Genomic DNA, 11,351 nt, shown 5'->3' on the forward strand with positions numbered 1-11,351 from the left:
TTTTTTTTTTTTTTTTTTTTTTTTTTTTTTTTTTTTTTTTTTTTTTTTTTTTTTGATTTCTTGATTGATTGGGCGTTTTCCATGTTAAGGTCGATTATATGCTATGGAACGCGGACTTAAGATTCCACAGGGCGAGCGTACCAAGACTACAAATGCCCTCCTTATTTCCCTCATGAATCAGCTTGAAAAGGTTTTGGATTTACTTCTTCTATTAAGCTTGTATTTGTTCAATTTAGTGGATTATATGGATGTTTTGGCGTCGAATATTGCCAAACTGGAACTATTGCTTATAATGGATTCGTGTTTGAAGATTTGGTGTCTTGTCTTAATGGAATGGATAGCCGCATGTTACCTAGAATCAGGGGTGATCAAGGCAACTTAGGGCTTGGGGAAATATATATATTTGGAGTTTTATTTGTTTTTGTAATGAATTTTAGTACTCTGAATTTTATTTTTCATTGTCATATCATATTTTTAAATTGATATAAATCTATTTAGGTTATATTTCTCAAAATTTATGGATTCTAGTAGGTTTACTTCTTGTTTTATTTGTGTTTTCACTTAAATTGAATAACAAAGATAATGACAAACAAATAAAACGCAATATGGTATTTAACACGTTCCTTAGCACCCCCAAATCAACTGTAAACAGAGTGAAGATTTAAGATGGAGAAGGGGGGAGATAGTGAAATTGACTCATACTTTTAGAAATGCGGCCTCTTAAAATTTCTGGTACTTGGGATCTAAGACTTGGAAGGGGGCCTAGTAGCAGAGGTTTGACCGACTAGTTTGACTGAATAGGACTACTTGGTGCTGGTGCTGGCGGTTAATTCTTTTAGAACTAATGGAAATTCGACTGAATGAGATTACTTGGTGTGGATGGTCGATTCACCAATGGAAAGCAATCTGAAATTTCATTGATTGAGATTACTTGGGCGTTTTTCTCTGTTAATTGTTCTCAGCTTCAAAAAGAGAGCAAGGTCCTTTTAGGGTAATGTAAGCTACCTGTTGGAAAATTTGGTTGCAAAGAAATCATAGGACCTTTCTTATTCTCCATGCTTCAGCGAAGGCTTTGGTTAGGGTTGGAGGAACAGGATTCAAGCTTGCTCATCTCTTCTGCAAGTTTTTCTATTATTTAAATGGCAATCTCGGACAAAATCCTAGCCTCTCAAGGTGTTTGGTAGGAGACTCTCTGACCCTTCTCCTCATTATCATGATGTGAGTTGCCTATGTAGGCTCCTTTATGGTCTTCTTAGTTTTGGTAGAAGTTTTCAATGTTGTCGGAGACTACTGTCCATTAATCACTTGCTAATCGGGGATGTTACCATTCTTTTTTTTTTTACTCTCTTGTCAAGGAAAATATTGTCTATCTTTTCAACATTGTCGAGACTATTAAGGAGGCTTTGGGATTCAATATCAGTTATGGCAAATTGGAGTTAGTTGGCGTCAATTGTCAACCGGACAACTTGCCATTTATTTTGGTTGCAAATTAGGCACTTGGCACATCTTTTATTTAACGCTTCCTGCAATGGAACCCCTACATCTTTCTCGTTTTGGGCTCTTACTATTGAAATAATTGGCAACAAGCTTCCAAAAATGAGCCTTTCTCAACTCTAAAAGTGATTGCCCCACTCTCACTCAAGTGACCTTTTTTTTGATATCTCTATCTACTATATGTCTCTCTTTAGTTCTTCCTATGCTTTCCAAGGTGCTTAAGGCTATTGAAAAGCTTTTAAGAGACTTTCTTTGAAGGTGCCAAAAAAGATGGAGGTTGCCAGTTTATTAGTTGGGCAAAAGTTTAACTTCCCTATGCTTGAGGCAACTTGGTACCTTTAAAATTTTTGAAGGGGCTGTCTAGTTCTCAGATTAGGTTTATGTAATGTGTCCCCAAATCTTTGAAGAAAAAGGAAAAGAAAGGAAGATATGGTTTTGTGTTTCATTGTCTGATTTACATAATGGGCAGTGGAGAAATGACCCTCCAGGAACATCTTCTTTGCAAACGATTATGACCCATAGTCTCATTACTCATGCTCAAATACTTGAAAACATTTTTTGGGTGGAGTTACTTCCAAATAATATTGTAAAGCACATTGTTAATTTGTCTCAAGTCTCATCCCACGGAAAACTATGGGTCAAAGATTGAGAAGAGAAATACCTCCATTTTCAGGTTTCCAAATCCACAAATATGGTCTAATAGGTGGGAAGGATGATAGCAAAGAGGGTGGTGTTGCCCATTTCACAATTTCCACATCTTTGAGGTTTCTACGAAAACCCATCTTCCATGCACCATTTTGGTTAATCACAAATCTAATATAGATGCATTCTTTGAGCTAGATGACACAGATGGTAAAGGAAAGATGGTACAAAAGGTTTCTGTGCAATCTATAAGTCCTTCCAGAATAGAATTATATGGGTTCATTTCCCAACAGACAGAATGCTTGAGAGGACGATACAAAATTAGGTTTCTTTAACTTATTCCTTTGTACAACCCAAGCATAGACTATACAGAACTTGAGCTTTCCAGCGACCAACTTCATAAACTCAGACATGTTAAAATCATGAGCCAAACATTCCCAAAGAAGTTACTTTGTCCTTACGTACTGGCTTTGGAGATTTAACATTGAAAAAACTGCCATTTGGAGTCTAGAGGAAAGTTATTATTGCAAAATTTGGCTCCACCGAGTATGGTCTATGTGCACAGCCTCCTTGAGATTAGTTAGTGGGGTAAATCATGAGCATGTAGGGAAGGAGTGAAACCTTTTGATACCTTAATTATTATTTTTCTTTTAAAAAAAAGAGTCAAAGTCTTGTTTTGGCAACGCTACTAGTAGCTTGTGGATTGTGATTGGCCATGGCATCCTTCCAAGGCCTAACCTGAGGCTTTTTTCTCTCCATACTCGGATAGTGACCGTCATCAAGAATACCTCCTCTCAATATTAAAATCTCACTTTTAGAAGGAACCTCAACCAGAATGTGCTTCTCTCCAAGTTTGTTCTCTAACTTCTGCTTTGGCTCTCTTCTGGACAATTGGACTTGGTTGAATGTAATCATTAATCAGGGTTTTCTCTTCTAACTTCTATTTTTTGTCTTGATTGATAAAAGAACGCCTATGAGACTAACCTTCACAAAATTATTTGGCAATCCGAATATCTCAAGAAAGTCAAGTTCTTCCTTCGGAGCTTGCTCATGAGATTATTAGTACTCTCGATAAGCTTCAAAGAAGGCCTCCAAATTGTGCTCTCCCCAAGCTGATGCTCCTTGTGCAAGAAAGAGCTGAATCTCAAAGATATACTTCTCGTGCTTGTTGTTTTGTTGATAGTTTCTGGAGCTTTATCTTCTCTATCTTCAATTGGCAGTTTGGCTCATCCCTCAACATCAACTCCTCCTCTCCTTGATTTTTGAAAGCCATTCCTTCAAAAAAGAGAGGAAGGTACAATGTCTCAACGACAAACAAAAATCCAATAGCAACATGTTGGATTCTCTTATTTTGTGGTCACTTGATGTAAATTTTTTGTTCCTTTTAGCTCTTGCAATGTAAGTTCTCTTAGTTCCATTTGGGAGAGCGTTGTGTTGTACTTCTTTGGCCTACAGCTTCATATCCTCCCTCTCTTTTGTAATTTCAGTTATTCAATAAAGTTACTTTCTTATTTAAGAGAAAGAGAAAGAAAAGTGAAAAAGAAACCATAGGATCTTTGATTGGAGCATAGAGAAATATGGACCTTTTTGAGATCACTCGTCATATTTCTACCAGTTGGTTATTTTATAAATTAGGTTTGTAATATCTGCTTACTGATCAATCCATCTATCCTTTTCAGGATAAGAAGTCACTCAGCCTGGGGCCTGATGATAGTTTGCATCTTGAGGGCTTTGCATTGAATGTCTTTGCAAAAGCAGACAAACAAGATCATGCTGGACGAGCGGATTTGTATGGCAATGAATCAATGATCTTCTTTCATTTAGAAACATACATCAACTCTTGCAATTTTAGTTAGTTTTAAAGATTATAGTTATCTGCTTGTCTTGGGAAACTGCTCTTAAAAACTAGGATTGGATTAGATCAGATGACATTTTAGTGGTCTTTAGTACGTCTTTTAATGATTGATGTTATAGATTATTGTTCTGAAAAATAGAAAACTGTTTTGAATATGGTTTCCAAATAAGTCTTTTATTTTCTTGATTCCAAGCAGCTAGTTTTTTCTCACTTGTGGAATATGGTTGGTTACCTGCGTGTGTTATGTGCAGAACGTATGATTTACACCCAAGAATGAATTTTGGTTTTCAAAAGATTACCAAAATCTATTCAGGATGGTTTTTGTTTGATATTAAGCATCATTCATATTCTTCCGTAACTCCCTTTTATGGCTATATGAGATGTATGTTTAGATCATAACTTCCTTGAACTTTCTCACGTTCAATATCTTTGTGGAAGTGTCAAAATATGTCTTTCATATGATTTTCATTTAAGTGATGGCAGCTCTTTTCCATTACATTTGTATCCTTTTGCCATTATTTGGATATAGATTGAGAAATCATAGTTTTAGTGTCCGATTTTCTAATGGCTTTCAATATCCATAGGAACACTGCAAAAACATTTTATGCTGCAAGCATTTTCTTTGAGATTATTTCTCAGTTTGGTCCACTTCAACCAGACGTGAGTTTCTTTGCTGATTGACCGTGTTTTAATTATCTGAATTGTATCTATGCTTAGCTTTTTTCCTTCATTTATAGCTGGAGAAAAAACGGAAATATGCAGTCTGGAAAGCAGCAGATATCAGGAAGGCTTTGAAAGAGGGAAGGAAGCCACAGCCTGGTCCACCTTCCGGTGACGAAGATCTTTCTGTTCCTTCAAGTGCACCTACTACCACTGCAAATGTATGGTTCAGAGCCTAACTCTTTTTTATCTCTTGACCTACATATTATGAAATTATATTGATGCATATTATGAAAATGTAATATTATTTGTTAAATTTACTTTTCTCCATATTTGGAGTCGTATCACTATACAGAAAAGGACTTACCTCGATGTTTGTCTTTATAGGACGCAAGTCCAGCAGAGCCCGAGTTCTTCAGAACTCAATCGCTATCAGATTCGTTACCTCAGGTTCATGATATGGTTAATGATGATCATGTAAATATCCCACAAACTCCTCAGGTCTATGACAACATGAACAACCACACTTCTTTAAACACGTCTCCGCCCACCCGATTCCATAATGAAGTCGATAATCACCAGCACCCTCCAAATATTCCATCATACCCAGCATCTGGTTATCCATCCCATGATTTTCATCTACCTCCTACCAGGAATGAACCAGATGTTTCCTCTTATTCTCAGCCATTCCACCACGTACAATCCTACTCACAAGAGCCTCAACAACAGCCTTTGCCTCATAACTATCCTTCTGATGAAACCTCCCAAAATTACTCTTATCCCCATTTTCAATCTTATCCAAGTTTCTCGGAAAGCAGCCTCCCAGTGGCCCCTTCTCACAATCTGAACTATTACCATGGATCCGATTCTTCATACTCTTCTCAAGTGACCCCTCCTCCTGCTAGCTACCCATCAGCTTCCCAATATCATTCAAATGGCAGAGACGGGACAGCGTTGGAACCTCAACCTACCCCGGCTCCAACCAAGTCGTACCATTACGACAGCAACTACCAGCCACCTCCTGAGAAAATCGCTGAGGCACACAAGGCTGCGAGGTTTGCTGTAGGGGCTCTGGCGTTTGATGATGTTTCAATTGCAGTAGAGCACTTGAAGAAATCACTGGAATTGTTGACTAACCCTTCAGCCAATCTGTGATTTTCTGCCTTTCTGATGGACTGACATGTGAGTTTTCTTTTGCCTTTATACCAGGTTTGATGTGTAAATTTAATTAGATTTATGCCCTCAAAACAGATAGCGTATACGACTCCCCCGATCCTTCGGTTGACAATATTATTGAGAAAGTTGATTGATGTTTGTTTTTTTAGTTCAACATGTGCAATGAAATGATTTGAATAAGTTCTAGTTCCTTAGTTCAACCATTTGAGTGCCATTTTAAGGTCATAGATTTTTTTTCTTTTCTTTCTAAAAGGTGTACTCGTTAATCAATGTGGTTGGTATTTAATTATAAGATTACATGCAACAGATAAAGATTAAAATAGAATGAAATACATATAGTCGACCACGAGAATAATTATTGATAATGCTTACTCAGTGCGACCTAACAAAACCCACACAGAACAGCTTCATACACAAAAAGTAATTGTATGGTTACAATATTCAAATGTTTGGTGTGTTGTTCCCCTGTTGTGTTGAGGGTGTGTTGGCAAGCAGATGTTGTGATGAGACTGGATGTTGTGATTGTTGTGATGAGACTGGATGTTGTGATGAGACTGGATGTTGTGATTGTTGTGATGAGACTGGATGTTGTGATGAGACTGGATGATGTGATTGTTGTGATGAGACTGAATGTTGTGATGAGACTGGATGTTGTGATTGTTGTGATGAGACTGGATGTTGTGATGAGACTGGATGTTGTCCTTTTGAACCATCATGATTTATTTCTGAACCATGTTGATGTTTATTTATTGAACCAGCACGTTGATCTTCCTTTGTTGATTCACAAATCCTCGTGGCGTCCTTCTTTTGATCCTTCTTTTCATCAATAAACTCTTTCCAAGTATAAGCCTCAAGAATGAAAGTGATAACTCCCAAAGCTGTAAGAATTCCAATCACTGCCAACTTCCATGTATTCTTGTTGTCCGGTTTCAAAATTCTAATTCCTTCAAATATGTTTATGAATATGAGTGGTAGTAAAGCATATCCTAGAAAATGATGGTAGATGTTCCACAGTTTTCGGAAGTCGTCGGTCTTCCCTGGCTTGAACCTTATAGCCAATGTCTACGATGTAAAGGGATGTTATGATGTTAGTGTTACGAATCAAAATTAAGGAAGATTTTAAAAGAGAAAGAGAAAGAGAGAGAGAAAGAGAACGAGAAAGAGAGAGACTTGTAATGTGGCGAATACGAAAATGATGATGCCGAGGACGTGATGGGTGAAGAAAATGTGGTGAGGGGATGAATGAGCGAGCCATATTCCAATGCCCCAACCGATGGCGCCAATTGAGAATCCTATGGATTGGCAGGATACATGAAAGTAGTACCATCCATCGTTCGTTTGGATTGGGAATTCCCTGAAGAATCTTGCAATTATCACTCCCACTGGCAACATTGTTCCCCACCCTATTATGTTCATTATCCCATGCACCTGACCCAACCAACCAACAAACAAACAGCAATAATTGTTAGGAGGGAATCACGACTCATCCTGAGTACGAGTATAAGTTCTCGTTTGTTTCTTTGAAATGTCTCGTTCCTTACTTATAAACCCATGAATCATTAATCGACCCATCCATACCTACCTGTCTGAGGAAAATCTTGATGAAGGCCATGTCAGAACATTGTCCGGAAACCAAATCAACTGTCTCAAAGCTATCAATATTCTTCAAATCAGAGACATGCTTCTTGGGCACATCCCCATCAGCATCAAATCCACTCTGCCACACAATATGCAGCTTCGAAACATTATAATCCGTAGAAGACAGATTCAGAGTAGCCGTCAAATGATAGTACTCTGTCCTACTATCATATTCAAATCTCAAGCACTTCATCTCCTCCACATCCCTCGGCCGAAGCGGCCCGCATGCCCTCCTCGTCTCGTACCCCACACTATAAGTCTTGCAGTGAGGCGGTCCAGAAGGGTCCTTGATGCCAATGGCGGCTCTGGTCCCCACCATCCGACCCTCGGGCGTAGGGTTCACGCCCCATGCCAACCACCCCTTCTCCTCTCTCACTGGGGCGCCAAACACCACTTCAAACACATGGTGGCAATTCTTCAACAATGGGGCGCTCCAACCCATCTCCGCGCCCAGGGTGGGGAGCCTGAGGCAGCGTGACATGTTCTTGCTCTTGGTGAGCTCGTAGAATTTGGCGGTGCATCGGTGGTAGTGCTGATGGGCGAGGGCTGTGGTTGGGGACAGGACAACGCCAATTACAAACAAAAAGGGGATTGAATAACAAGAATATTGCATGGTGAGTTATGATGATAGGAATGCCTTTGGGTGCTGCGTTTTATATTTATATTTACAAACAATTGGAATATTAGTAAGCTTCGGTATTACCCAAAGCATGCCATCACTTTTGTGGTAAAAGAGATATAATTATATACTTGCTATCTCATCCAAGTTTCTTCTTTTGTGCTCTTTTATTTCCAGAATATATTCTGCAAATTTCTATGCTTTAGGGGGAATCATTCTATTTTGTTTACCCTACAATTTATGATGTTTTCTTTTCCATAATTATTTCAGGACCATTTCATTCACATTTGATATGTTAAATCATGCATTTCAACTTATTCTCACTAGCTATGTTGTAGTAGACCCATGTCTTGTAATTAGATTTTTTTTATATTACATCATACAAGCATGCAAAATAACATTTTCATCATCCACTAGTAATTATATTTTTAGATCAAATTTTGTTAGGAAGAATATTATCATTACTTAATTGTTTGGTGTTTGTTTTAATCTTGAAGTAAGAACAAATTCTATGATCTTAAAGTAATTCCTTATCTAATCATCACATTACTAATTATGGCATGCATATTAGAGAAGTCTATGATGGCTTTGGCACAGTTGAGTATCAATTCACTTTGGTTTGAAAGTTATTTTGATATCATGTTCTTTGGTATAAAAAATTTAGCTTTACCTATCTTTCTTTTATTCTCATCTCTTAGTCATGTTTCTTGGTTCTTTAGTGTTAAACATTTCAAAATTACAATTGATTCATGATCCATATTTTTAAATGGGGATATTCCCTTTTATGATGCCCATTTTTTTTTTGTTGGTCAAAACACACTTGACTTTCGTGTCAAAGCAATGATAAATTTGTTTGACGGTTAAAATATCACTAGTCCAACCACCACTAACCCAATAATTGTATTTGCTCGTTATCTATGTATGTTCGAAGAATAATTTAAGTATTTTAGAAATAAGTCATCTATACAATAAATACTCATCCACCTTACTAAGTTTTCATTCCAAGTAATCTGGAAGAGTGTAGTACCTTCTATAGGGTGTCTTGTAATCTTTTTTTATTGGTCCTAATAAAGAGTGTGAGTGTTCTCACAAAAGAGTTGTGTTCAACAATATGAAATCAAGTAACGTTGGTATAAATTGTTTGATCTCTTGAAATTCTTAGTATGCTGTGTTGTTGCACCTTTATCCGATCTTCCACATCATAAACAATTTCTTGAGATTAATAGTAAGTGAGTTTCTTTATGTCATGAGTAGTTCGTGATACTGCAAGTTCTGTGTTGAAAAAGTTTGTTTAGTATTATTGAGGTTCACCAGCACGATGAGTGATCTCCAAGTCGTTGGAGGAATTAAGAGACTCAATGGCAACAACTACAACACGTGAGCAACATGCATGATGTCTTATCTACCAGGACAAGACCTTTGGGAGGTTATTGACAGAAGGCGAAATTAGGCCGCCAGAGGAGGATCCCAATGACGCCTTTTACAAATGAAGAATCAAAGCAGACAAAACAATATTTTTCTTAAAGACCATAGTCGAAGAAGAGATGTTGGAGCACATTCGGGATGACAAGACACCAAAAGAAGCATAGAACACGTTCGTGATGCTTTTCTTAAAGAAGAACGATACGGAGATACAACTTCTAGAGACGATTTATTATCAATCTCACAACCTAACATGACGATTGCTTTGTTAGGTACAGAGAGAGAAAACTGGAAAGATCACATAAATTGGAACAAATCTCACCTTCTATTGAAGAATGAAATTGGCATAGTATTACAATAAATCAAAAACAAATCAAATTCACTAAATTATGACTAAATCAAATCTAATTCAAATAACTAAATCAAATCTAATCCAAATAACTAGATCAAATCTAAATCAATCCTAACCATTTCTCCCTAAACTAAGAATACAAATAGTAATCAGTTTATATCTACGTCAGAATAGACTCCCAATAGTTCTCTCAACTTCAAGAAAGCATCCAATTTTAGTGGTTTAGTCACCACATCAGCTAACTATTCCTGTGTGCCACAATGCACCAACTCCACAGTTCCAGCCTTTGTGAGCTCTCGAAGGAAATGGAAATGCACATCTATGTGTTTACTCCGACCATGCATTACTGGGTTTTTTGAAAGCTTGATAGTAGAGCTACTATCACAACGAATAATAGTTGACTTGTCTTGATTCTGACCCATTTTTCCTACACCCTTTTTAACCATACTGCCTGGCATGCACATGAAGTTGCAGCTATGAATTCTGCCTCTGTGGAAGATAGGCTTACTATTGGTTGTTTCTTTGATGACCATGACACTGCTCCGGAACTCAATAAGAACACATAGCTTGAAGTACTCTTTCTCTCATCCAAATCTCCAGCGTAATCACTATCTGTGTATGCAACAAAATCATCATCTCCTTTCCGATAGAAAATTTCAAACCCAGTTGTTTCCTTAAAATAACGTAGTACCCTTTTTGCTGCCTGTAAATGAAGCTCAGTGGGATTCTCCATATATCTATTGATCAGACTCACTGCAAACATTATGTCTGGTTGAGTTGCTGTGAGATAATTAAAACTGCCTACGACTTATAGTAGGTTTTGTCCACGTTTATTCCATCTTCATCTTTCATAAGTTTGCATCCAGGGACAATAGGATTATGAACAGAATTACTTTTGTCCATTCCAAACCATTTCAGCACCTCCAAAGCATACTTCTTCTGACTTATAAAAATACCATTAGATTTTTGTAAGACTTCTAGGCCAAGAAAATACCTCATCTTACCAAGATTTGTCGTGTCAAACTCATTTTTTATGGAATTTTTAAACTCGATAAACATTAATTCATCATTTCCAGTAAACATGAGATCATCGACATAGAGACTTACAATTAATACTTTGGCTTCTTTTCCTCTCTTGATGAACAAAGTGTGCTCATAGTCACACTTCTCAAAACATTCCTTCATAAAATAAGCTTCTATACGGGTATACCAAGCACGTGGAGCTTGCTTAAGTCCATAGAGGGCTTTCTTTAACTTGTAAACCTTCTGCTCATGTCCCTTTTGCACATATCCACAGGGTTGCTCCACAAAGACCATTTTCATTGAATTTTCGCTCAAGCCTAGCCTTGTATTTGTCGACTTCCCCATTTTCATTGAATTTTGTCTTATATATCCATTTGACTCCAACCTTCTTTCCGCCCTCAGGTAACTCCATCAATTCCCATGTGTCATTTATGTTTATTGCTTCTATTTCCAAATCCATGGCTTGCCTC

The 11,351-nt window shown here is 37.5% G+C and overlaps 2 protein-coding genes across 2 annotated transcripts in view; one reads left to right on the forward strand and one right to left on the reverse strand.

Moving 5' to 3' along the window:
• LOC111446581 (protein HOMOLOG OF MAMMALIAN LYST-INTERACTING PROTEIN 5-like) overlaps positions 1–6,007 on the forward strand; it is a 6,632-nt gene extending 625 nt beyond the window's left edge. The window contains exons 2-6 of the mRNA XM_023085440.1: positions 90–190; positions 3,816–3,925; positions 4,576–4,651; positions 4,729–4,872; positions 5,039–6,007. Of these exons, the coding sequence (XP_022941208.1) occupies positions 90–190; positions 3,816–3,925; positions 4,576–4,651; positions 4,729–4,872; positions 5,039–5,806 (1,199 nt within the window). The 3' untranslated portion in view covers positions 5,807–6,007. The remainder of the gene's footprint in view (positions 1–89; positions 191–3,815; positions 3,926–4,575; positions 4,652–4,728; positions 4,873–5,038) is intronic.
• Positions 6,008–6,089: 82 nt separating this feature from the next.
• LOC111446572 (cytochrome b561 and DOMON domain-containing protein At3g25290-like) lies at positions 6,090–8,090 on the reverse strand. Its single transcript, XM_023085431.1, has 4 exons — positions 7,410–8,090; positions 6,998–7,255; positions 6,501–6,889; positions 6,090–6,320 (listed from the first exon to the last, which is right to left on the reverse strand). The coding sequence occupies exons 1-4, from the start codon at positions 8,076–8,078 to the stop codon at positions 6,269–6,271; spliced, it is 1,368 nt and encodes a 455-aa protein (XP_022941199.1). The 5' UTR covers positions 8,079–8,090; the 3' UTR covers positions 6,090–6,268.
• Between the last annotated feature and the right edge of the window lie 3,261 nt (positions 8,091–11,351).

The sequence above is a fragment of the Cucurbita moschata genome, unplaced genomic scaffold (assembly GCF_002738365.1).
Source record: "Cucurbita moschata cultivar Rifu unplaced genomic scaffold, Cmos_1.0 Cmo_Scf00001, whole genome shotgun sequence".
Classification (NCBI taxonomy): Eukaryota; Viridiplantae; Streptophyta; class Magnoliopsida; order Cucurbitales; family Cucurbitaceae; genus Cucurbita; species Cucurbita moschata.

Excerpts from the sequence above, each read along its gene's own strand:
- LOC111446572 (XM_023085431.1), bottom strand. The coding sequence starts at position 8,078 with ATGCAATATTCTTGTTATTCAATCCCCTTTTTGTTTGTAATTGGCGTT. Across the intron at positions 6,890-6,997 it reads TCGTATTCGCCACATTACAA|ACATTGGCTATAAGGTTCAA; the intron begins GTCTCTCTCTTT and ends TTTACATCGTAG. Across the intron at positions 6,321-6,500 it reads CCAGTCTCATCACAACATCC|GCTTGCCAACACACCCTCAA; the intron begins AGTCTCATCACA and ends ATCACAACATCT.